The sequence below is a fragment of the Eumetopias jubatus genome, unplaced genomic scaffold (genome assembly GCF_037043125.1).
Source record: "Eumetopias jubatus isolate StellerSeaLion01/CBP00866 unplaced genomic scaffold, mEumJub1_p1.0 scaffold_11, whole genome shotgun sequence".
Lineage (NCBI taxonomy): Eukaryota > Metazoa > Chordata > Mammalia > Carnivora > Otariidae > Eumetopias > Eumetopias jubatus.
This window is the reverse complement of record NW_028274817.1, coordinates 113,881,819-113,908,839: the sequence shown is the minus strand read 5'-3', so window position 1 is coordinate 113,908,839 and position 27,021 is coordinate 113,881,819. Positions and strand designations below refer to the sequence as shown.

Sequence of the window (27,021 nt, the reverse complement as noted above, 5' to 3'; positions counted from 1 at the left end):
AATGAAAGAGAAAACATACCAAAACCTATGAGGGAACAGTACTAACAGTACTCTGGGGAAATTTATACCTATAAGCACTTATATTTAAAAAGGGATCCAAAATCAGTAAGCTAATTTTATACCATAAGAAATTAGAAAAAGAAGAGCAAGCTAAACCCAAAGGTAGCAGAAGGAAGGAAATGATGTAGAGTTGAGATAAATGATATAGAGAGTAGGAAAACAATAGCAAAATTGGTTTTTGTATCCTCTGTTTAAAAATAAAAGGCTTTATTATTTTTTTTAAAGATTTTATTTATTTGAGAGAGAGAGACAGTGAGAGAAGGAATAGAAGCAGGGAGAGTGGGAGAGGGAGAAGCAGGCTTCCCACAGAGCAGGGAGCCCCATGCAGGACTCGATCCCAGGACCCTGGGATCATGACCTGAGCCGAAGCCAGACGCTTAATGACTGAGCTACCCAGGCACCCCTAAAAGGCTTTATTTTAAACTAAACTCAGATTCTGATAAATTTATCTCTCACTGTAGATAATATTGTTTTGAATTTATCAAGGTCGAATATTCCAGTAGAACGATTCTGTTTTGTGTAACTTTTTTTTCCCCCGTATTAATTTTGGCAGTACATTTTACTGTATGTTCACTAGTTGTAGGATTGGTTCACAGATGACTCACATTGATCATCAGAGCTCCAGGTTGGTGTAACATGAAGACAATTGTGGTTTAGACCAGCCTCTGTTGATTGAATCTTGAGAGTTCTACAGGTCCTCTCACATAAGGATTTATTAAAGGAATTTGAAAGCTGTTCTTAAACAGTTGGCATTGAATGAGAAATTAAAAAGGTAAGAGGAAACTGCCATAGTGATAAGTTCAGGGAGATGACAGAGATATAGTGAGGAAATACTGGCATTGTATTAGTGGAGGGAAGATTAAGGATAAATCTCTGCTGTTTAAAAGAGCATACATAGTTTTGCCAGCTATCAACAAATGCTATTAAAATGTATTCCTTTTCAACAAAGGAAAAGTTTTATGATGGCATTTATTTTAGTATTATTAATAAAAATAAAAAACAATACATACAGATGTCCAAGAAGGTGCCTCTGGTTAAGGTATTGTCTATCTGTCTAATAGGGTATGAGACATCTATTAAAATGATTATATGGAAAATAGTGGAAAAGAAGGATAACAGCTGAATAGAGAAATGTTTCCTGATTGTACCACATAAAAGTGTTTAGTAGACCTTTGAGAGTAAGGTGTTCTGCCTTCTCAGGGTGATCTGGAACGTCTGTGGAACACAGTGATTGGCCCCTTTGCCATGGTCGGATTTTGAATTCCTTTCTCAGTGTTACTGGCCTGTGTTCCCTTCCCAGTGGGCTTTTGAGTTTTTTTAAAATTTTTTATTATGTTAATCACCATTTAGTTAATCATTAGTTTTTCATGTAGTGTTCCATGATTCATTGTTTGTGTATAACACCCAGTGCTCCACGCAGAACGTGCCCTCTTTAATACCCATCACCAGGCTAACCCCCTCCCCTCTAGAACCCTTAGTTTGTTTTTCAGAGTCCATCGTCTCTCATGGTTCGTCTCCCCCTCCAATTTCCCCCCCTTCATTCTTCCCCTCCTGCTATCTTTTTTTTTTTCTTTACATATATTGCATTATTTGTTTCAGAGGTACAGATCTGTGATTCAACAGTCTTGCACAATTCACAGCACTCACCATAGCACATACCCTCCCCAATGTCTATCACGCAGTCACCCCATCCCTCCCACCCCACCCTCACTCCAGCAACCCTCAGTTTGTTTCTTGAGATTAAGAATTCCTCATTATCAGTGAGGTCATATGATACATGTCTTTCTCTGATTGACTTATTTCACTCAGCATAACACCCTCCAGTTCCATCCACGTCGTTGCAAATGGCAAGATCTCATTCCTTTTGATGGCTGCATAATATTCCATTGTGTATATATACCACATCTTCTTTATCCATTCATCTGTCGATGGACATCTTGGCTCTTTCCACAGTTTGGCTATTGTGGACATTGCTGCTATAAACATCGGGGTGCACGTACCCCTTCGGATCCCTACATTTGTATCTCTGGGGTAAATACTCAGTAGTGCAATTGCTGGATCGTAGGGTAGCTCTATTTTCAACTTTTTGAGGAACCTCCATACTGTTTTCCAGAGCGGTTTTACCAGCTTGCATTCCCACCAAAGGTGTAGGAGGGTTCCCCTTTCTCCGCATCCCTGCCAACGTCTGTCGTTTCCTGACTTGTTAATTTTAGCCATTCTGACGGGCGTGAGGTGGTATCTCATTGGGGTTTTGATTTGGATTTCCCTGATGCCGAGCGATGTTGAGCACTTTTTCATGTGTCTGTTGGCCGTTTGGATGTCTTCTTTGGAAAAATGTCTGTTCATGTCTTCTGCCCATTTCTTGATTGGATTCTTTGTTCTTTGGGTGTTGAGTTTGATAAGTTCTTTATAGATTTTGGATACTAGCCCTTTATCTGATATGTCATTTGCAAATATTTTCTCCCATTCTGTCGGTTGTCTTTTGGTTTTGTGGACTGTTTCTTTTGCTGTGCAAAAGCTTTTTATCTTGATGAAATCCCAATAGTTCATTTTTGCCCTGGCTTCCCTTGCCTTCGGCGATGTTTCTAGGAAGAAGTTGCTGTGGCTGAGGTCGAAGAGGTTGTTGCCTGTGTTCTCCTTTAGGATTTTGATGGACTCCTGTCTCACATTTAGGTCTTTCAACCATTTTGAGTCTATTTTTGTATGTGGTGTAAGGAAATGGTCCAGTTTCATTCTTCTGCATGTGGCTGTCCAATTTTCCCAACACCATTTGTTGAAGAGACTGTCTTTTTTCCATTGGACATTCTTTCCTGCTTTGTCAAAGATGAGTTGACCATAGAGTTGAGGGTCCATTTCTGGGCTCTCTATTCTGTTCCATTGATCTATGTGTCTGTTTTTGTGCCAGTACCATACTGTCTTGATGATGACAGCTTTGCAATAGAGCTGGAAGTCCGGAATTGTGATGCCGCCAGCTTTGCTTTTCTTTTTCAACATTCTTCTGGCTATTTGGGGTCTTTTCTGGTTCCATACAAATTTTAGGATTATTTGTTCCATTTCTTTGAAAGAAGTTGATGGTATTTTGATGGGGATTGCACTGAATGTGTAGATTGCTCTAGGTAGCATTGACATCTTCACAGTATTTGTTCTTCCAATCCATGAGCATGGAACGTTTTTCCATTTCTTTGTGTCTTCTTCAATTTCTTTCATGAGTATTTTATAGTTTTCTGAGTACAGATCCTTTGCCTCTTTACTGAATTCCTGTATGAGTTCTAGCCGTTTTGGGGTGGAGTCTTTTGGGTTTTCCACATAAAGTATCATATCATCTGCAAAGAGTGAGAGTTTGACGACTTCTTTGCCGATTTGGATGCCTTTGATTTCTTTTTGTTGTCTGATTGCTGTGGTTAGGACTTCTAATACTGTGTTGCATAGCAGTGGTGATAGTGGACATCCCTGCCGTGGTCCTGACTTTAGGGGAAAAGCTCTCAGGTTTTCCCCATTGAGAATGATATTCGCTGTGGGTTTTACATAGATGGCTTTTATGATATTGAGGTATGTACCCTCTATTCCTATACTCTGAAGAGTTTTGATCAAGAAAGGATGCTGTACTTTGTCAAATGCTTTTTCTGCATCTATTGAGAGGATCATATGATTCTTGTTCTTTCTTTTGTTAATGTGTTATATCACGTTGATTGATTTGCGGATGTTGAACCAACCTTGCAGCCCAGGGGTAAATCCCACTTGGTCATGGTGAATAATCCTTTTAATGTAGTGTTGGATCCTATTGGCTAGGATTTTGGTGAGAATTTTTGCATTCATGTTCATCAAGGATATTGGTCTGTAATTCTCCTCTTTGATGGGGTCTTTGGTTTGGGGATCAAGGTAATGGTGGCCTCATAAAATGAGTTTGGAAGTTTTCCTTCCATTTCTATTTTTTGGAACAGTTTCAAAAGAATAGGTATTAATTCTTTAAATGTTTGGTAGAATTCCCCTGGGAAGCCATCTGGCCCTGGGCTCTTATTTGTTGGGAGATTTTTGATGACTGCTTCAATTTCCTTCGTGGTTATAGGTCTGTTCAGGTTTCTATTTCTTCCTGGTTCAGTTTTGGTAGTTGATACATCTCTAGGAAGGCATCCATTTCTTCCAGGTTATCTCATTTGCTGGCATAGAGTTGCTCATAATATGTTCTTATCATTGTTTGTATTTCTTTGGTGTTGGTTGTGATCTCTCCTCTTTCATTCATGATTTTGTTGATTTGGGTCATTTCTCTTTTCTGTTTGATAGGTCTGGCCAGGGGTTTATCAATCTTGTTAATTCTTTCAAAGAACCGGCTCCTAGTTTCGTTGCTCTGTTCTACTGTTCTTTTGGTTTCTATTTCATTGATTTCTGCTCTGATCTTTATTATTTCTCTTCTCCTGCTGGGTTTAGGCTTTATTTGCTGTTTTTTCTCCAGCTCCTTTAGGTGTAGGGTTCGGTTGTGTATTTGAGACCTTTCCTGTTTCTTGAGAAAGGCTTGCATTGCTATATACTTTCCTCTTAGGACTGCCTTTGCTGTATCCCAAAGATTTTGAACAGTTGTGTTTTCATTTTCATTGGTTTCCATGAATTTTTTTAATTCTTCTTTAATTTCCTGGTTGACCCATTCATTCTTTACTAGGATGCTCTTTAGCCTCCATGTATTTGAGTTCTTCCTGACTTTCCTCTTGTGATTGAGTTCTAGTTTCAAAGCATTGTGGTCTGAAAATATGCAGGAAATGATCCCAATCTTTTGGTACCGGTTGAGACCTGATTTGTGACCTAGGATGTGATCAATTCTGGAGAGTGTTCCATGGGCACTAGAGAAGAGTGTGTATTCCGTTGCTTTGGGATGGAATGTTCTGAATATGTCTGTGAAGTCCGTTTGGTCCAGTGTGTCATTTAAAGTCTTTATTTCCTTGTTGATCTTTTGCTCAGATGTTCTGTCCATTTCAGTCAGGGGGGTGTTAAAGTCCCCCCTATTACTGTATTGTTGTCAATGTGTTTCTTTGCTTTTGTTATTAATTGCCTTATATAATTGGCTGCTCCCATGTTAGGGGCATAGATATTTACAATCGTTAGATCTTCTTGCTGGATAGACCCTTTAAGTAGGATATAGTGTCCTTCCTCATCTCTTATTACAGTCTTTGTTTTAAAATCTAATTTGTCTGATATAAGGATTGCCACCCCAGCTTTCTTTTGGTGTCCATTAGCATGGTAAATGGTTTTCCACCCCCTCACTTTCAATCTGGGGGTGTCTTTGGGTCTAAAATGAGTCTCTTGCAGACAGCATATCGATGGGTCTTGTTTTTTAATCCAATCTGATAGCCTGTGTCTTTTGATTGGGGCATTTAGCCCATTTACATTCAGGGTAACTATTGAAAGGTATGAATTTAGTGCCATTGTATTGCCTGTAAGGTGACTGTTACTGTATATTGTCTGTGTTCCTTTCTGATCTATGCTGCTTTTAGGCTCTCTCTTTGCTTAAGGACCCCTTTCAATATTTCTTGGAGGGCTGGTTTTGTGTTTGCAAATTCTTTTAGTTTTTGTTTGTCCTGGAAGCTTTTTATCTCTCCTTCTCTTTTCAACGACAGCCTAGCTGGATATAGTATTGTTGGCAGCATATTTTTCTCGTTTAGTGCTCTGAAGATATCATGCCAGTCCTTTCTGGCCTGCCAGGTCTCTGTGGATAGGTCTGTTGCCAGTCTAATGTTTCTACCATTGTAGGTTACATATCTCTTCTCCCGAGCTGCTTTCAGGATTTTCTCTTTGTCTCTGAGATTTGTAAGTTTTACTATTAGATGTCGGGGTGTTGACCTATTTTTATTGATTTTGAGAGGGGTTCTCTGTGCCTCCTGGATTTTGATGCCTGTTTCCTTCCCCACATTAGGGAAGTTCTCTGCTATAATTTGCTCCAATATACCTTCTGCCCCCCTCTCTCTCTCTTCTTCTTCTGGGATCCCAGTTATTCTAATGGTGTTTCGTCTTATGGTATTGCTTATTTCTCGAATTCTGCCCTCGTGATCCTGTAGTTGTTTATCTCTCTTTTTCTCAGCTTCTTTATTCTCCATCATTTGGTCCTCTATATCCCTGTTTCTCCCTTCTGCCTCATTTATCCTAGCAGTTAGTGCCCCCATTTTTGATTGTACCTCATTAATAGCCTTTTTGATTTCGACTTGGTTAGATTTTAGTTCTTTTATTTCTCCAGAAAGGGTTTCTCTAATAACTTCCACGCTTTTTTCAAGCCCAGCTAGTATCTTTAAAATCATGATTCTGAACTCTAGGTCCGACGTCGTACTAATGTCCGTATTGAGTAGGTCCCTGGCAGACGGTACTACCTCTTGTTCTTTTTGTTGAGGTGATTTTTTCCGTCTTGTCATCTTGTCCAGAGGAGAATAGATGAATGACAGAACAAAATGCTAACGGGGTAACAATGTCCCTAGAAGATATACTCTAAACAAATCAGAAAAGACCTGAAACCAGGGGAAAAGAAAGAAGAAAGAGAGGAAAAAAAAGAAAAAGATAAAAACAAACAAAAAACAGAACAACAACAGCAAAAAAAACCAGAACATGATCACATATGATCAGGCTAGTGCATAGATCAGTGCCATACAGTAGATTTTGGGTGTATTTTGGTCTGTTAGAAGAAAGTGTCTCCCAAAATTTTAAAGAAAGAAAGACTTATATATGTACAGAATAAGGGTTGATATGATGAAGGGATGGAATATGACTGTAAAGATGAAAATTATAACATTTTATAAAAGGAATTGAGAAGTTTGAAGAAAGAAAAGAGGATTTAAAAAAAAAGGGGGGGAGAGAATGTGATCAGGCAGGAGACTAGAACAAAGCCCCATACACTAGAGATTTAGGGTATATTTTGGTCTGTTAGAAGAAACTGTATCTCAAAATTTTAAAGAGAGAACAACTTATATATATATGCCAAAAATAAGGGTTACTACTATGAAGGGATAGAATATGACTCTAAAAATGAAAAATAAAAATGTTTTTTTAAAAAAGGGATTGAGAAGATGTTGGTTGAAAAAGGGAAAAAATTTAAAAAAAATTAAAAAAAACTAACTTTGAAAGACTGAAGAATCATGGTAAAAATACCATGAATTCTATGTGCAGTAAACACCTAGCGCTGGAGTTCTGCCGTTCTGATTGATGGGTAAACTTGGTCTTGGCTGGCTGTTCTTGCTGATCTTCTGGGGGAGGGGCCTGTTGCCGTGGTTCCCAAATGTGTTTGCTGGAGGCGGAATTGCCCCGCCCTTGCCGGTCCGGGCTAAGTAATCTGCTCAGGTTTGGTCTTGGGAGTTCTTGTTCCCTGCAAGCTTTCGGTACAGCTTTGGAGGACGAGAGTGAAAATGGTGGCCTCCCAGTCTCCGCCCCAGAGGAGCCTAGAACTCAGGGCCCCGCTCCTCAGTGCGCCCCCAGAGAAAAGCAGTCAGTCACTCCCGTTTCCCCGGTCTCCGGCCGCACTGTGTGCTCACCCGGCCTGTGACCGAGCGTTTCTATCTCTGGCACCCCGCCCCGTGTGGAGTTTCCAAACCCAGCAGATCCCTGCGGTGCGCTGCCGCGCCGCTCCTCCCGGGGGAGGAAGGGGAGTCTCCCTGGATCTGCCGCTTGTTGGGTCCCTGCTGGAGGAGCAGTGGCCCAACTGTGTCGCTGATCACAGTTTATGGCCACCCCGAGCTGAGAGCCCGCGCCTCAGTTCCGTCTCTGCAGCCGGCTTCCCCGCTCCGATACCCGGGAGCTCTGCCGCACTCAGGCACCCCCGGTCTTTCTGTGACCCTGAGGGTCCCGAGATCACACTGTCCCGCGAGGGTTCCACTCCCCGCTTAGCCACTGGAGCAACGTCCCTCGGTGGAGCAGATTTCTAAAAGTTCCGATGTTGTGCCCCTTGGCTCTATCACTTGCCAGAAGCGGCCAACGGAGGCCCCCTCCCCCGCCGTCTGTCCTCCTGAATATCGCCTCGGATTCACTTCTCTGCACTCCTACCTTCCAGAAAGTGGTCGCTTTTCTATTCAGAGAGTTGTTGCAATTCTTTTCTTTGATCTCCTGTTGAGTTCATAGGTGTTCAGAATGGTTTGATCCCTATCCAGCAGAATTCCTGAGACCAGATGAAATCCAGGTCTCCTACACCGCCACCATCTTGTCCCGTTCCCCCCCCACCCTCCCCACCCCCCCCCACCCCCCCCACCCCCCCCACCCCCGCTTTTGAGGTTTTTAACTCCTTGGTGAGTTTCCACTAACTCTTTTTAGGGGCCTCAAGGGGTCACTTAAATTATTCATTTATAATTTAACTATGTCATATTATAACTTGTTTATTGTAAGTACATTCTCTATTTTGGGGAGACTATATGAAGGTATGTGTGTGAATTGGGGTGTCCACAAAGGTCTCCAGATATTTCAGTCCAAAATGTCAAGTGTCTGCTGTCAAGTATTTGGAGGTAAACTGCTAAGTAATTGGTAGTAGTTTAGATAGCTCTTTTTGGTGGGAAAATTATGTAGTTTTTCTTTTAAAGAGTTCCTCTTCCAATTAACGTTTAGGAAAAAGGGAAAAAATGCTCTCTGATAGGACAATTAGAATTTTAAAAAGTCACTGAAAGCTTCATCAGAAGAAACTGACTCTTAGGAAGCTACTTTTAGACACCATGCTCTCAGAACTTATAAGATATGTCATATTGCCTAATCATATAGTTAACTCCAGCAGTAATGAGGTTCAAACACTGTTTACTGAAATCTATCATGTAGTAGTTTTTCTCTTTTTCTTTTTTTTTCATCTACTAGTTTTTTTCATCCATGTTCTCTGGATAGTAAACTTTTTTTTTTTTAAAGATTTTATTTATTTGACAGAGAGAGACACAGCGAGAGAGGGAGCACAAGCAGGGGAAGTGGGAGAGGGAGAAGCAGTCTTCCTACCGAGCAGGGAGCCTGATGCGGGGCTTGATCCCAGGACCCTGGGATCATGACCTGAGCCGAAGGCAGACACTTAACAACTGAGCCACCCAGGCGCCCCTGGATAGTAAACTCTTATTGCCCTTTCTCTTAAATGGTAATTTTGTATTGTGCAGAATTCCAGATTGAAGGTTATTTTCCTTCAGCATTGTGAATATATTACCTCTTTGTCTTCTGGTGTTTATTGTTGTTGCTGAGAATTCTCTTTTTGTTTCCTTTGGATTGACTTTTTTCTTTAGGGTGGCTTTTAAAACTTTATTTTCGATGTTCTATTTTAATTTGACTGCAATGTGTCTAGGCATAGATTTAAACTTATTTGTCCCAGATGATGCTTGGTGTGCGTTTTCCATCTGGAAAACCATGTCTTCTAATTTGGAACGTTCCTAGTCGTATCTCTGCAGGTTTTGATTCTCTACTTACTCTGTTTTCTTTTCAAAGTCCAATTAGCTATGTTTCTGTGTCTGTCAATACAGCTTTTATTTCTAGTGATGGCTCTTTCAGTCTTTTTATGTTGTGATCTCTTCTGGCCCTAGGTGAAACCTTTATCTTCCAGATTAATCATTCTTTTGTGTAGCTGTATATGAGTCCAGTTTTTATAGTCCATTCTTGTTTCTGTCGATCTGTTCCTGTTTCACTTTTCCCCAATTTCTGTTTCATACTTGTCTCTTTTTTTTTGGTAAAGATTTTATTTATTTATTTGACAGGGACACAGTGAGAGAGGGAACACAAGCAAGGGGAGTGGGAGAGGGAGAAGTAGGCCTTCTGCGGAGCAGGGAGCCCGATATAGGGCTCGATCCCAGGACCCCGGGGTCATGACCTGAGCCGAAGGCAGACGCCCAACGACTGAGCCACCCAGGCGCCCCTTGTCTCTCTCTCTTTTTTTTTTTAAAGATGCATTTTCTACTTTTAACTTGGAGAGGATTTAAACTTATTTATTTTGAAGTCAGTTTCAACTTGTTCTATTTTCATTTTTGTCAGGAGTAAATTCATCTTCTCTCTCTCTTTTTTGGCTGTTCTTCTTAGTATTGGGTTTTTTCTTCATGCTTCTGGAAATTTGTTTAACAGTCTTATTTTGAATTGGAGTTTAAATTTCATTCTCCGTTCTTGGAGCTTCTCCCTGTCCAGCAGTTCATGGTGTGTCTGCCAAGCACACCCCGTAGCCCTGCACCCATGGGCCTCCAGTGTAGGGCTAGTTCTTATAATTGAGGTTCAGCCCTTCTGTCTGGTACACATGTCAGAGATGGTGCGGATGGCACCAGATGGTGGCTTAAGTGCTCTATCTGCTTCTGTTTACTTTTTTTTTTTAAGGTTTTATTTATTTATTTGACAGAGAGAGACACAGCGAGAGAGGGAACACAAGCAGGGGGAGTGGGAGGGGGACAAGCAGGCTTCTCGTTGAGCAGAGAGCCCCATGTGGGGCTAGATCCCAGGACCCTGGGACTATGACCTGAGCTGAAGGCAGACGCTTTAAGCCACCCAGGTGCCCCTTCTGTTTACTTTCTTAAGTAGGCAGTCCTGAGTACTTGCCCAGGCTTCATCCTGGTTTTGCAGCTTTATAGGTAGTGAAGCACCACCTTAGCCTCTGGCTTCAGGAAATGAGCGTGGCGGAGTTCCCCTGCCTCTTCTGGGGCATTTGAATACCTGTTACTCTGCTGTGTATGAGCTCTCAGCTGCCTCTGCCTACTTCTGAACCCTTAGCCTGGCTGACCATTTTGTAATTTGACCCTACAGGGATGTTGAGCTTGCTTCTTAGTGTGTTTAAGTCTTTTTAAATTTTAACACTTTTTATGTTCATGCTCTCACATCTGTCCTTGCATATTATTTTACAGCAGAGCAAGTTGAGGTTCAGAAAGTGAAAGTGAGTTCCTTGGAACCTCTCAGCTAGTGAGTGACAGAGCTAGGTAGCTCTTTTTTGTTTTTTTTGTTTTTTTTTAAAGCTAGCTAGCTCTTGTAAAGAGGAGAACTGGGAAAGGTTTCTGAGGAGGTGCTAGAAATTTAAGGATAAACATTTAGAGAGTGGAATCACTCATTGCACAGCACAAAAATTAACTATAGATTTGCTAAGCAAAAGTTAGCAAGAATTTCCAGTCTCTGTACCCACCAATAATTTTCTAAATATGAAGTATTTCCTTTTTTTAAATAAAGATTTTATTTATTTATTTGACAGAGAGCGCAAGCAGGGGAAGTGGCAGGCAGAGGGAGAGGGAGAAGCAGGCTTCCCGCTGAGCAGGGAGCCCGATGCGGGACTCGATCCCAGGACCCCGGGATCATGACCTGAGCCGAAGGCAGATGCTTAATGACTGAGCCACCCAGTCGCCTCAAAATATGAAGTATTTCTATACATTTCAGCGAAAATGCTGAAGTGCAGTGCAGACTTACATTTATCTTGGCCAAAATAGCCTTCACACTTTGGTCAGTGGACCATATTTGGTGTAGCAAAAGGCCAAGTGTTGTAATTCTTATTCTGTTTTTTAAAAGGAAACAAAAAGGCAGAACTTCTGCATAATAAATAATTATATATAGTGCTTATATGTCAGATGTTCTTTTAAGTGCTTGATGAATGCATGCTTGATCTTCATAACAACCATACTCGATAGGTTCTATTGTTATTCTCATTTTGCACATAAGTAAACCAAGGCACAGAGAACTTCAGGAATTTCCTCAAGGTCACCCACAGCAAGTAAGAATTAATGGGATGATTCTAATCCTGGCTGTCTTGCCTCAGAGTGCCAGTTCCTCCAACTATGCTATGCTAGCCAACCATGTCCCAGAATTAGTTTCTTTTGGTAATTTCTACACCCAGCGTGGAGCGTGGACTCACAACCCTGAAATCAAGAGTTGCACGTTCTTCTGACTGAGCCAGCCAGGTGCCCCTTAACCTGTCTCTTCTTAACAATTAGTTTCCCCCCCTTACTGTATTGTGTTCATGGTATTATTGTATAAAGCTGACTTTGCTTGCATCATTCCTCTGGAAGATGCCATAAGTTCATCCTGTTGATGGAATATGCTTACAACAGGTCCATACTTTGCCAAGACCTATGATGGCACAAAGGTTGTGATATGCTCCTGCCTAACACCATCCATTTTATTGTGTCTCCTGGGGTGCCTATTTTTCTCATTTAAATCCATTTTCTCATGCTGTATTGTCAAGGATTATAGGCAATAGCTGGGTGCTGTATTTCCTATAACTAATAGGCTACCTCAGTCTTTCCCCTGGGGGTCAGTTATGGTTGGTTTCTAGGTTCCTAAACAATGGAATCCTTATTTCTCTTCTCTGTCTCCTTCACCACACAGTGACAAAAACCAAGAAGTCCTCCTGTGTGTCAGGGAAGGAGCAAGTATGGAAGGGCAGGATGGAAGGGTGTCCAAATGTGCTGTGGTGTTCATGGGAAGGGACGATGGAGGACGGCTAGGAGTCAGACCCAGGGAGGCACCTTGGCAGAATAGTTAAGGACATGAGCTTAGGGTTCAAATTTTACCTCTTCCTCTTGCTGGCTGTGTATCTTTAGCCAAGTTATTTATTCTCTCTGTGTCTCAGTTTCATCACATATAAAGTGGGGTTAATGGTAGTGTCTACTTTCATAGGGTTGTTATAATGATTAAATGAGTATCCATAAAGCACTTAGAATGGTGCCTGGCATATAGTCAGGCCTCAGTGCAAAGTAGCTGTTACAATTATTATCACTCCAGGCCCAGCAAAACAGAAACAGGTTCTCGTTGGCAAACACAGAGGAGCAGACTCAGGATAACCAGAAATTAGTGGCCGGTCCTAAGCCCAGAATGAGTGCTGGACTGGCTTACTAAACCACTTGTAGTAGAATGGCATTCTTTCCCGATTTTGTGACCTTTCATAGGCTGGCCCTCTGCCTACGTCAGGGTTCAGCAAACTACAGCCTGTAGCTCCAAATCCAGATCATCACCTTTTCCTGTAAATAATGGAAACATGAAGGAGGAGACTTGATGGAAAGACAGGTAGGCCTCCTCATAAGCCTTGTAACCCACCATCTCCTAACTCAAGGATCGTGATGCCTATATTTATAGTCTATAGCTGTGCCTTGAGGACCTTTATCTGACCAAGATGCTCTGTCTTTCACAGCTCACTAGCAAAACCTTGAGCAAATATTCTTTATTCATTTGGCAGCTTCAAAGGCTTGCTCTGGGCAGGCCTTCCTACCTTTGTGTTTCTTAGGCATAATCAGAAGAAACCAGACTAAAGCCTTGCCTTTAAGGTGAGAAAGAGGGAAAGAAACCCGTCCAGGAGAAACAGGATAAAGGATTTCTTTCTTCCCAGCTCCTCTTGAATGCCCTGTTCTGTTCAGCAAATTCTGTACGTATCACTTCCTGGTGTGTTGGTAAACGTTCCTTCTGGAAAAAGAAAAAGCTCTGCTCTGTAGCCTTTCCTGATGTCTGTTATAAAAATTTCCACCGTGGCTGATGGCAGGTGGGGCTGGGAGGTGATGTGTATCATCAGCTCGTTGGTACTAGTGTGCTCTGTAGTAGACAGCTTCCCTTGCTGCTGAATCCTTCTGTCACGGGTTCTGTGTGCCACACAGGAACCTTTTGTTTGTTTGTTTGTTTGTTTGTTTGTTTTTGGTCTAGGGCACTGTTGCAGCCCAATCCCAGAATGTGCTGTTAGAAATGGGACCGTATTTTTAAAGTCACTAGAGATGAAACTTCCCTCTTTTTTACATTTAACTTGTGCCACTAGGTGGCACTTTAAGGACATTACAGGAAAGGCTCTACTGGATTTATTTTTTAACTTTTATTGAAGTATAACATGCATATTGAAAAGTGCACATTGAGTGTGCAACTGAATGAATTTTCACAAGCTGAACACATGTGTATAATCAGCACTCAAATCAAGAAACAAAATATTCCTAGCACCTCAGAAAGTCCGTTTTATGCTGTTTTCCAGTTACTGTCCCTGCTTAGGGTTACCATTATTCTGACCTCTAACAGCGTAGATCAGTTTCACCTGTTTGCTACCTTATATAAGTGGAACCGTGCAGTGTATACTCTTGTGTCTGGCTTCTTTTGCTTGCATGATATTGTGTGATTCATCCATATTATTGTGTATAATTGTAGGTCATTGCTGTATAGTATTCCATTGTATATGCAAAGATATCACTGCTTTCCACTGTTGATGGACTTTTAGGTAGTTTTCAGATTTTGGCAATTATGAATCATGCTGCTATGCATATTCATGCACAAGCTTTTGAGTAGATGGATGTTTTCATTTCTCTTGGGTATATGCCTACAGTAGAATTGCTGGGTCATAGAATAGGCATCTGTTCAGCCTTAGTAGGTACTGCCAAACAGTTTTATAAAGTATTTGTACTGATTTATATTCCATTAACAGTGTTCCTGCTCCAGTTTTTATATCCTTATCAATACTGGATTTATTCTGTGACTGGCTCCTAACTCTTAAATAATTTTTATAGTTCCCTCTCTAGCCAGCTATTTCTAATTGAAATTTTTAGAGGCCACCTTCTTGTGATGGACATAGCTCATGCAGGAAAGGCTGTGTCAACCCCAAAGTGGACATTAATCATAGTCTACTTACCCGCTATCACTAGTTAGAAAAGATGTTGTTCAAATATTTCCATCCCTAATAGAACAACAGAACTGGGAATGGAATTGAAAATTTTAAGAGTGGTAAAATATCGAGTGAGGCTAGGGCTAGGGCTTTGAGGCACTTGGAAATTTTTATATACTTGCTATTGTTGCCAGGCCTATGTATGTCAGGGTTGAGGGACCCGCAAAAGGGATTTCTAAAGGCCTCATATCCAGATGTCTTTGAATTGTGATGGTGGTGGCTGCTTGTTTAGTAAGCGTCTGTTTGGTATGACAAGAGGCATGCATATGGCATCTTTTTTCAGCCTTACTCAGTGGGAAATGTGAATCTCCAGAGAATCCTGTCATAGATCCCCTTAACTATGAGGCCTGTGTTGTTGACTCTGCAGAGAACATTATCATAGGGCTTTTAGGTATGTGATGAATAGTGGGTGGGGCTCAGACTTGACTCAGATTTCTATTAGTAGAAATTGGAAATAGAAGGACAAAACCCTAGTCATAGTCAAAATATTTGTGTTTTAGACCAAAATAAAGCACCCATGGTCCTTTGTCACAGTAAGTCTGTTTCATGGATATTGTCCATAATCCAGTGGCTTCCAGAAATCCCCAAGAGATTACGCTATGTGACTGCTGTATGCAGAGACTGGTTGCCCGTTATAGTTACTGAGGATCCACTTCTATCGCAGTCGTCCCTGAGCTCCTCTGTCAGTGTTCCCCTGGGTGTCGCCAGTGTTGGATTGGCCAGCTGTAGGGGGCCACCAGAGATGTTCTGTGTAAGCTGCTTGAGATGTCTGTGCTGAGGCAGCCATGAAATCTGAAAGGGCTTTTATTTTTAAAAGCTTCTTCCCTCCAATATTGATAGCAGCAATATTCAGTGGCACAAATTTGGATTATGGATAGTCTGCTTTATGGGATCTGTGTATACTCTAAACTGGAGTCAGCACTTTCTCAGTCTAGGTTTTCATCTTTTGGCAAGAGAGGAAGAGTCCTTTATGTTGAATTGGGTGCTCTTTGCAGTTGCAGAATCTATGCTTGGGAAACCAATTGTATATTTACTCTTTTTTCTTTCAAGATGTATTTATTTATTTTAGAGAGAGAGAGAGAGAGAGAGAGTGAGCAGGGGGAGGGGCAGAGGGAGAGAGAGAGAGAATTCTCAAGCAGACTCCCCACGGAACTCAGAGTCCGATGTGGGGCTCGATCTCACGGTCCTGAGATCATGACCTGAGCCAAAACTAAGAGTCGGATGCTTAACTGACTGCCCCACCCAGGTGCCCCTGTATATTTACTCTTAATTATGATAGTAGCTGCCATTGAGTGGCTACTATGTTACTGTGCTTAGCCCTCTAGATGGCTATTTTGCTTAATCTTTACAAATGCTAGGATTTAGGTGAATTATCCCCTTGTGCAGATGAAGAAACTCTGTCTTAGAGAGGTTAGTACATGCCCCGGTTATATACCAAACAAGTGCAAACCCTGGATGAATTCCAGAGCCTCTGCCCTGTAACTGATGTGTCCTGTGGCTCCAGTTATGGCAGGATGAATTCTTGACTTGTCCAGTGGAATACAAAACGGTGTTGGGTTCATGACTAGCTCATTCCACACATTGATTTGAGTATTTGCTATGTGCTGCCATTCAGCTTAGGTACTGGGGAAAGGACAGTGAAGCAAAACACAGATCATGCCTTCCAAGTGCTTCCACATCAGCTCCGTTTCTGTCTCTCATAGGTGACTTGGGTCATGGATTTTGGCAATCGTTCTTGCAGAAAAATTCAGTTTTTTTAGACCCTGTCTCTGAAACTCATTGTGGCATGATGGGCTTTGCTGTGGCCACTGTGCAGCGGGCCATTGGTTCTGCATCTTCTATGCCTGGATATGACCACGTGGCTTTTTCTCATGTGCCCTTACCTAGCAGAGATGGAGGTCAGGTGAAAGGTAGGCACCAAATGACATTTAGAATACCAGTGGGATGCTGGAGATTCCCTAGAGGCCATAGCACAATCATCTGCTCATCTGCCTAGCATTTAGCTGCTGCCTTAGACTACTTAATCTTTAAAAAGAGATTTGATCTCCTTTCCCAGTTTTATTGAGAAATAATATACATCTCTGTGTAAGTTTAAGGTGTACAGCATGATGGTTTGATTTACATATATTGTGAAAGATTACCACAGTAGGTTCAGCTAACATCCATCTTCTCATATAGATAAAATAAAAAGAAAGAAGGGGCGCCTGGTTGGCTCCGTCAGTTGAGCACCTGACTCTTGATTTTGCCTCAGGTCATGATCTCAGGGTTGTGCGATCAAACCCCGTGTTGGGCTCTGGGCTGGGTGTGGAGCCCGCTTGGAATTCTCTCTCTCCCTCTCCCTTGGCCCCTCCCCCTCCCTCTCCAAAAAAAAAAGAAAAGAAAGGAAAAAGTGTTTTCCTTGTCATGAGAACTCTTAGGGTTTACTCTCTTAATAACTTTCCTGTATATTGTGCAGCGGTGTTATCTATGGTCACCATGCTGTGCATTACATCTCTACTACTTATTTATCTTATAACTGGAAGTTTGTACCTCTTGATCATCTTCCTCTAATTTCCCCTCCCCACTGATTCTTTTTTGTTGTTGCAAATTTGATGTTTATTTACTTATTTACTTTTAAGATTTTATTTTATTATTTTTTAAAGATTTTATTTATTTGTTTGACAGAGCAAGAGAGCACAAGCAGGGGGAACAGTAGAGGGAGAGGGAGAAGCAGTCTCCCCGCTGAGCAGGGAGCCCAATGTGGGGGCTCAATCCCAGGACCCTGGGATCATGACCTGAGCTGAAGGCAGATGCTTAACCACCTGAGCCACCCAAGTGCCCCAAGATTTTATTTTTTTAAGTAATCTCTACACCCAACATGGGGCTTGAACTTATAACCCTGAGATCAAGTGTTGCATACTCCACTGAGTGTATCAGCCAGGCACCCTGCAAATTTGACTTTTAAACAGAAGTCTTACTGCTGAAGATTTTGCCCAGCTTCAAATATTTATTTTATGAAACCATAATGGCAGACACCCCTAGTCCCTCCATGGTAAATGGACAAGAAAACAGTTAGGAAGCCTAGTTAGTTTTAGTGCAGCACCTTTGGCCTTTTTCAGAGCAGGACCTTGGAGACTTGGTTTTCTCATCTCCTAAATGAAGAGTTTGGGCCATCGATGGTTCCCAGTTGGTCTGGACTGGCTACATAAAATTTACCCAGGGAGCTTGTTAAAATAGAAGTTTCTAATGCTCCACCCCTAGGAGATTCTAATTAGGGAAGTCTGGGGTAGTATCCAAAAGTCTGTAATTTATAAAAATTCCCTGGATAATTCTCCTGTGCAGCTATATTTGGGAATCACTGGGCTTAGAAGGTCTAGAACAAACAGAATGGAGTTGAGAAGGAATTTCTGGTCTGTTTGAAGATTCAGGTAATACTTATTGTGCCTGGAGTAGGATCCATATGGGCAAACTAATGTAGTTATGATGCAGAGGCAAATTGGAGTCAGATGATAGAAGATCTTTAACTGGCTGAGTGTCCCTAAGGCCTGTGGTGCTATGCCATAGGCCTTAGGGACCAGTTGAAGGGATTTGAGGAAAAAGTGTTTTGATGAGAGAAGGTGCTTTACAAAATTATTTCCTCAGTGTGTGCAGGGTGGGTTGGACTGGGAAAAAAAACCGAAAGCTAGAAAAAGACCCAGGGCAGTTTTTGCAGTAGCCCAGGTAGGAAGTGTAATGAGCACACGGACTTAGATGGGAGCTGTGGGACCTTTGCACAGCTAGCCTGCCTGGGTGGGACTGGAATCTGGGACATGTTGTTTTAAGCTTCTTTAAAAAATCCATAATTTATCAATGTTTTGTTCATCTGCTTTAACTATTATAGTGAATGATTTTATTGTATTTTTGTCCAGGAGCTTTTAAAGGAAGCCCAGTAAATAAATTCATGCAGAGAAGTAGTTGGCAGCAGTAACAGCTGCTGTTGTAAGGAAGGAGGGAGGAAGGGAGGAATGAAGAAACGAAGGGAGGCCTTTCTTGCCAGGCAGCAACCCCATCCTTACCCTACCTCCACACTCTTGGGGAAGGGGATCTAGCAGAGGCTCCCCGGAGCTGGATCTGCCAACCACTCTGCAGAGTGCTCCTCTTGAAGGATTAGGTGTGGAATGTGGCATTTGGTATTTGAGTCCAATGGAGTATTTTTCCTTTGTTCCTCTAAAACCCAGTCTGTAGGTCAGTATTTCCTAGAGTGTGTTCCACAGAATGTTGGTTCTGCTGGATGTTAGTAGGAGTTATATGAGAATAAGAAGTTGAAGCCAAATCAGATCGGGAAGTGCTGGGTTAAGCAGAGGCAGTGGCTTCCTTTACCTCACAGGATTTCAGAGTGTGTGTGATGTGTTACGTACTCTGTGAATTTCTAGGAGGGAGATAGACTATGCCATGTTCCCTAAGCTTATCTGGAGATTCTGTTTCCTCTAGTCCAGGGGCTGACAAACTATGGCCCACAGGCCAAATCTGTCCCACCATCCTGTTTTTGTAGATAAAGTTTATTGGAACACAGTCCCACCCATTCATTGTGTTGTCTTCTTTGGCTACTTTAACACTCAATAGCAGAATTGCACATTTGCATTGGAGATGCAGAGACCAAATGGCCTGTACAACTAAAAATATTTATTGTCTGGCTCTTTACAGAAAAGGTTTTCCTATCCCTGTCTAGGCAATTCATAGAACTGGTATTCCCTGGAACCCCTATTTGAGAGATACTCCTGTAAGAAGATAGAGGTTGGTTGTTCTAGCACTGCTTGTGATGAATCTGCTTAATTTTACTCAGCTTTTATGCTGCCATATTTCTTTTCCTCTGGCTTTAAACTATTGCCTCTCAACCATTTATCCATTGTTGAAGATCAAAATCTGGCTCCCATGTGTCATTGTTCTTTCCTTTCATTTATCACATACCATCAATCACCAAGGATGTATCCATTCTCAAGCCACACAGCTCTCAAATCTGCTTATCCCCACTCCCACCAGACTGGTTTAAGTGACCATCATCTCTTGTCTTGTTTTCATTTTCAGTCTTTTAAGTGAATTGCCTCCGCCCACTATGGGTTGCTTCTAATACATTTTACTCATTGGATTCAGAATAATCTTTCTAAAATGCAAATCTAGTCCTATCCCTTCCCTACTTAAAATCTTTCAGTGCCCCTGCCCCCACACCTCGTGGCCGTCAGGGTAAGTTCCAAATCCTTAACATGAATGTATCAGCCAGGATCTGGTTGGGAAATGAGAAACCACTCTAGGTATTTCACACTGGAAGATATTTCATTTAAGGGATTAGATACTTAAAGAATAGCTGTGCTAGAGGAGCAAAGACTAGGGAAGGCCACCAGTCAGGTTTGCCACAAGTTTCTGAATGTTAAGACATTGCAAGAACTAAAGGAAATACCTGGAGGACCTCAGGCTACCTGCAGCATCTAAGTAATGATTTGTGGGGAAATGCCTGAGGCCACTATAAGATTTTCTGACTGTTGAATCCCATGCTTTTCTTCCCACCACTGCCTGAGGAAGAGTAACACAACTTGTTTCTCTCACCTTCTTGGTGTCATGTGAGTGACTCTCGGAGTCAACAGGGAATATTATTGAAAGGAGATTTTATAAATGTTCTTCCCAGGCTTTTACCCCCTACAACATAGGGAAGAGCCTGGAAGTGGGGAATGGTGCTGAGTGGCAAATAGACCATCTAGGACAGTGATCTCTAAGACCATGTAGGATCCACTCCACTGCCTTTCTCCAGCTCTGGCTCTCTTATTCTTCTCTACTGTTCACCCTTATTCCACGCCCTACTAGAACCCAAATTTCAGACCTATTAGGGTGGGTGTTTTTAGAGGCCTTGAACAACTGACACTTACTATCACATAGTTTCTGTGACTTAGAGATTTAGGAGAAACTGATCTGGTGGTTTCAGCTCAGGGTCTCTCATTAGGCTTCAGTCATCTGAAGGCTTGACTGGGGCTGGAGGATCCACCTCTAAGGTGGCTCTCCCACATGGCTGTTGGTGGGATGCCTTAATTCCTTGCTACATGGGCTGCTTGTTAGGACTGATTGAGTGTCCTCACAAGATGGCATCTGACTTTTTCCAGAGCAAGTAATCCTAGAGAGAGACCAAGGAGGAGAATACTAGAGTGCTTTAACTCCCTTGTTCTGGGAGCAGTTTGCCTGGTATCTCAGGTGTGGTTCCCAGAAGCAGAACATGAGATGAAGATTTTTGGAAAGTGATACATGAAATATGTGAAATAAATATCTGTAAAATTGAGTAACTGAACAAACCCTTCTTTGGGTGGAGAAGCAAGATGCTTAGCCTTCCTAGGGCTGTGTCCATTTCTGGGGAGCTAGCTGAGCAGGGACCATATTGTCCCATCAACCATGGGAGTGGGCAAAATCCCAGAACAGATCTCTACATTTGGAGTGGCAGCACCCTCTAAGTCCATGTGACTCATACAGGCTTTTCCTTGCAAAATTAGGATGAAACTATATTTATTTGTGGGTTGGGAAGTATTAATATTAAAAATATGAGATACATATTTTTAAAAGGAACCTTAGCTGGAGTTTCAATGAGCTCTTGGCTAATTGTACATTTTCCTGCCTTGCCACATCCTGGTTGGGTCCGTGTTACACCCTGAGCTGTGAGGGAAGGACTGCCATTTGTACTAGTAATTGTAATCCACAGGATTCAGGCATTGGATTTCAGTTCAGACAATGAGAACTTTCAGACAAGGGCATATTGTCCATATTGATATAGTTCTCTACTTTAATATATGGAGGAAAAAGGGAGCTGCTGAGGCTCCCCTGTTTCATGGGTTATCATTCTCTTCAAGTTGTTACCTTAGAAAAGTCTGAAGAAATAGCAAAGAAATCTCCCCAGTTTGTTCTGCTTTTCAGCTGCTAAGCCTTACACTATTTTCCTGAGGGAAAGTGAAATAGTTTCTTGAAAAGAGGGGCTTTTGTATCTCTAAATCTCATCTTTAGTTGTTGGTTGTTTTTGTTTGTTTGTTTTTTAACCACAAAGCTAATTTTCTTTCCTCATCTCTTTTCCTAAAATAATGTCTGGCTCTGGTGAAGTTCTGCCTTTCCAGGACCTTCGTGATTCCTGTGCTCCAGGCCCCTCACAAGATTTTACTCCTCTGAATGTTCCATGGATGGACCCATTTAGAATCAGTCATGGAGTGGGGAGGGGAGGTCTTGATGTTCCTCCCAAGGAGGTTGGTGGTGAGATTCCACCTGACATAGTGCTAAGGAGCTGTTTATTCTTGGTTGTGGAACTAGAAAACTTCAGCCTTTAGATCCGATTTCAGGAAGGTAAACCTATAAATGGAAAAAATTGTCAGAAACTTTTCACAACTGCTTTTTCATCCTTCCCAACTCCCACTCTATTGTCGTTTGGGTTTTTAGAGATGTTTAAGAGAAAGCAGAGGCAATGACAATGACCTTCTATTACTTTTGCTATGCTCGGAATCCTTAGTTTTGTTGAAAAGAGGATCTGATTTATCATTTCCCTCAGTATTTCCACAAGAGGGAGACTGCTTGTCTCCTCAGGAAAGGGAGCATTAGGGTAAACACTTCTCTCTGCCTGATGATGGAGGGGAGCTGAGCAGGTGAAAGGCGAGACTGGTCCGTCACTCCTTTTCTCTCTGGCTGGCTGGCAGGATGTGTCAGTGCCTACCTGTGGTCCTGCAGAGGACTGCATGCATAGACTTGAGGCCAGAACATTTGTGTTCCAAGCAATAGATTTGCGGATGGAAGGCAAGAAGGGGCATCAGGTCCAAGTTGTGTTCTTCCACACAGGTCGGGAAGCCCTGCATTTGGGAGGTTGTTGGGCACTCACTCAGCCATTAATAAAGCTGACATTGGGCCCGTAGATCTTTTTTCTTTCTTTCTTTCTTTCTCTCTTTCTCTCTCTCTCTCTCTTTCTTTCTTTCTTTCGAGAGAGCACACGTGAGAGTGGGGGGAGGGGCAGAGGGAGAGAGAGAGAGAGAGAGAGAATCACAAGCAGGCTCCATGCTCAGCGAGGAGCCAGTTGCAGGGCTTGATCTCAGGACCCTGAGATCATGAGCTGAGCCGAAATCAAGAGTGGGGCACTTAACCGACAGTGCTACCCAGGTGCCCCTGGGCCTGCAGGTGTTGAAATATGACATCATTTGTCAGAACCCCCAGGGGAGGTGCGTGAACTCTTACATTCCCCATACTCTTGACGAGGAATGGCTCCCAGATAGCTTTGAACGGCTTTTGCCCAGGTGTTTCAAGCTCATTGTGCCTGGAAGTGAGCTCTCCTTACATCTGCTTCTCTCATGGTTCCTGCCTTGGGGATAGGCCTCTGAATTGTCATGGTGTCCTAAGCTGGTGGGTACTGGAGCTTCCTTTCTCACCATCCCCATGCACTGCCCCTCTAGGTGGCTGCACCCTGCTTATCACTCAGGTCTTAGCTGTGACATCACCTTCACCCAAGTCTTTGCTGACCCACATGGCCTGGGTGTTCCTGGAGCCCCCATACTTATTCACCAAAGTCTGAATTCCACTGAAGCATGTTTGCCCCATCATTTCTTTGCCTTTTCCACTAGACTTCAAGCTTCTTGTAAGAAAGGTCTAAGTATTGTTTATCTTGAATACCAGCTCTAGCACGGGGCCTGCCTGCAGTAGCTGGTCAATAAATATTTCTTGAATGAGTACCACTTGGACCCAAGAGTACCTGAGGCTGTATAGCATAGTGGTCACAAGCCCAGCATAGTGGTCACAAGCCCACCATTGGAACCTGAGGCCTGGGTCCAGACCCTGCTGTTTGTGTGATCTTGGGTGAGTTCCTCAACTTCTTGATCCTCAGTTTCTTCACCGATAGCACGGGGGTAGTAACTATTAGGGCTGTGATGATGAAATGCTTTCATTTATGCAGAACACCTGGAGAACTATGTGACACAGTGTTTGGTATTTCAGATAAGTGTTGACAGCAGCAGCAATACAGTTATCCTTAATGGAAGGGAGAAGACCATAAGCAAAACTTGGAATGAGAAATTAAGCATGTTGAGTGCCTGCATAATGGGTTTGAAGAGGAGAGGTGGTTGGGAACCAAGGTTTCTAGCTAGGGCAATGCATATGTAGGAGCAGATGGGATTGCTCTGGAAAGGAATGAATGGTGGTAGGAGGAATACGGTGGGAGAACCAAAGACAGAACCTTGAGAAATCCTACATCTGAAGGATAAGAGGAGTCAAAACAGGAAAGAGAAAGAATGATTACCAGTAGGAGATTGCAGTTCATCAGATGTCAGGGACAGGAGTTTTTTAAAAGATAGTCAGGGGTACTGTGCTGGGCAGAAGGCTTGGGAGAAAACTAGAAGAAGCAGCAAGAATCCAGTAAATGGGGGAGCATTAGTACCCTTGTCTGTTTCAGTAGAGGCAGAGGAAGGAAGAAGCCAGGCTCTGCAAGGAGTTAGAGAAGGCCAGGTTAGGGACAGAACGGACACACTAAGGATGATTGTTGTGCTGCAGATGCATATTACTTTGTGGGTAGAGGACTGATGTCACTGTAATGAAGAAGTCACATTAGTTCATACGGAGGGTTTTTTCTTTGCATGTTAACACTTCGCATTGATGGCTAATAGCAGCTGCATGTAGCAGGCCTCCTGGAGACAGGGAGCAGCACATGGTGCCTGGTCTCCCTGTGCTCTCCTCCTTGGTTCTCTGGCTTCTGCTTGGTCTTGAAGGGCTTTGGGGGCAGTCCTCGCCAATCTTTGTGCATTTTGTTCACTGATTCTGTACCACTTAGTAGCCTCAGCCCTTCTGTTTACTCCTTCCATCATGCTCTCCCACCCCTACATTTTTAAGGTAAAGAGTCATATCTCTTAGAGTGTTTTTCTTAGGTATTTAATGTTTTTTAAAGTTTCAGTGTTGTTTTTTTTTTTATTATGGTTACTGTTTTTGTTAGTGCTTGGGTTAAAATTTTAGTTCATTTCCCAGCCCTTTTTTTTTTTGATAAGCATTATTATTTTTTTTTAGTTTGAGCTTGTAAAACATTCGTTTTTAGCAATACCTATGTCTAGTTATAGACAACACTACCATGACTCCTTTTCCTAAGATTGAACAATGCTGGAAGGGGACATGGGAAGGAATGGCAGGGTCTAGAGAAGGTTTTCTCAAGGATCCAAAGACTTGACCATGCTTGGCTGCAAGTTGGTTTAAATCAGCTTCCACTTAGTGACATTTTCTAGTGCTGTCCATTATATATTTAGGTGTTCATGTTTTTGCATTTTTATCTTCTCTGTGATATTTCACTACAGTCTGAACAAGCATCTGAGGCTGAAATACACCCCCAGCTGAACAGAGCCCCCTCTCAAGCTGCAGACAGTAGTCCAACAAAGAAGGTAAGGCCTGCAGGGAGGCGCCTCTGTGATGGCATTGTGAGCCCCTCCCCTGGGCTTCTGGTCTCTGTTTGCAGATCTGTTTTACTTTGGTTTCAGTGTCCTGACCTGCATGTTAATGATCCAGCTTTCCTAGAATTTGGGTTTTTTTGTGAAGATTGGGGTGCTGATGATTCTTGGGCCTGACCTTGATGTCACTGACAGGTTGCACTTCCTCTTCAGCCTCCCAGCTAAACATGGCGGCCTTGCTTTTGGCAAGTTGAGGAGGGGTGGTGGGGAGGGCCAAGTGCCTTTGGCAGAACCTTTCATGCTACTGAGGCTCTAGGAGGGCCTCTGGTGGGGGACGGGGTAGTCTCCCCTTCTTTGTCCATGTGCCACCGTCCCCTCTTGCATCTTGGTGTCTTCACCGTAGCCCACCAGTGTCACTGAGTCCCAGGTCACTTGCTCAGGAGGTGCCACTCACTTGTCGTGCTCTCTGTTCACCTTGTTACCCTCTCCTTGCTCCCCATTTTTCTAAGGCCCTCCTCTGGTCAGAGCATGGATCCTGGGCTTGGGAGCACGGGGGAGGAGGGGCCTCCCAGGAAGCAGGCTGGCTGTCTCCTTCCAGAAGACACTGTAGCCCTTGAGCTTGGCTTCATGTATGAATTGGGAGTGGAAGAATGAGGAGCGGATGACTGAGCCCTTCACAAACTTCAGAACTTACAACATATTCCCACAAGACCCAAAGTGAGGCAAGAGCGAGCTTTGTCTTCAGTCAGAAAAGGCCTCATGGTGTGAGATTCACACAGCATTGAAAAAAGGGAGGGTGGGCAGGTGGGCCACTGGAGTCTGATTCCTGGGTCCTTTCAGGTGCAGAAAGCGGTAATAGGCTGCAAGCAGGGAAAGGAAAAAAGAAAGGCCCCTAGAATCTGATGCCCATGTCCCCGCCCCCCTTTCCCCCCCTCCCTCATTCTCGTGAAGCCATGACTCAGCTTTATATCCTTGGGTGTGGGGTTTGAACAAAGTGTGCACCTGACCTGGGAATGGGCCTAGGAGGAACATGAGCACATGGGCATGATGGGGGAGCATTTCAGTTTTTAACTTTTGGTTTTTATTGTTTTGTATTTAATCCACAGGACATACCATATTCTCAGCCTCCATCAAAGCCCATCCGAAGGAAATTCCGACCTGAAAACCCAGCTCCAGAAAACCAAGAGCCTTCTAGCACTGTTGGCGGGCCAGCGTCGGCAGTGACCGGGAAACCCCACACGGCAGTTCAAAAGTAAGTACGTCACATCAGGGAGGTCAGAAACTGCCTTTTCAATCTTCGTATGCATGTAAGTGTAAATCTGTTTATATTTATACTCACGGCCATAGAAGGGTGTGATTTTATGGCTGTAGTTTTGCCTTCCTCCTCTCTGTAGGTGGTACTCCGGGCTCCCAGTCACCTAGAAAGAGACCTTCTAAGCTATAGGACTTAACCTGAGCCAAGGGGCAAGCGAGTACAAAGCTGTGGTGTTTCGGTTTGGTTTCATTTCCTTCCCTTCCCACCCCTCTTCCTTGTGCTGGGCCACGTTTTCCTAGGAAGAAGACAGTGATAAAAATGGCAGTTTCCCCTCTTTGCCTGTCTTATGCTGCCCCCCCAGGGCAAATGGCTAGCTTCCTGACCCTCAGTCCCAACTTTGAGTAGATGTGGTTGTGATTTTTTTTCATTCCCCATGAAAATTTTCTGTTGTCGATCATCTCAGCACAGAATGGTCACCTGTGGAGCCTCCAGAATATCTGTCTGACCGCCTGTAATAGACATTGGAGGAGGTGGAGGGGTGGGGAGGTGTCTGTGGACAAGGCCAGGAACCAAGAGAATAATGCTCTGGACAAACCAATTTTCTGCAGAGACTTTGGCTTTAAGAAAGGCTATTACTCGGGGGGGCGGAGCAAGATGGTGGAGGAGTAGGAGACCTGGATTTCGTCTGGTCTCAGGAATTCAGCTGAATAGGGATCACACCATTCTGAATACCTACGAACTCAACAGGAGATTGAAGA

At 43.0% G+C, this 27,021-nt stretch overlaps 1 protein-coding gene across 1 annotated transcript in view; it reads left to right on the top strand.

Moving 5' to 3' along the window:
* Positions 1-27,021, top strand: part of REPS2 (RALBP1 associated Eps domain containing 2) — a 191,663-nt gene that overhangs the window by 125,898 nt on the left and 38,744 nt on the right. The window contains exons 16-17 of the mRNA XM_088028580.1: positions 24,919-25,002; positions 26,115-26,260. Of these exons, the coding sequence (XP_087884706.1) occupies positions 24,919-25,002; positions 26,115-26,260 (230 nt within the window). The remainder of the gene's footprint in view (positions 1-24,918; positions 25,003-26,114; positions 26,261-27,021) is intronic.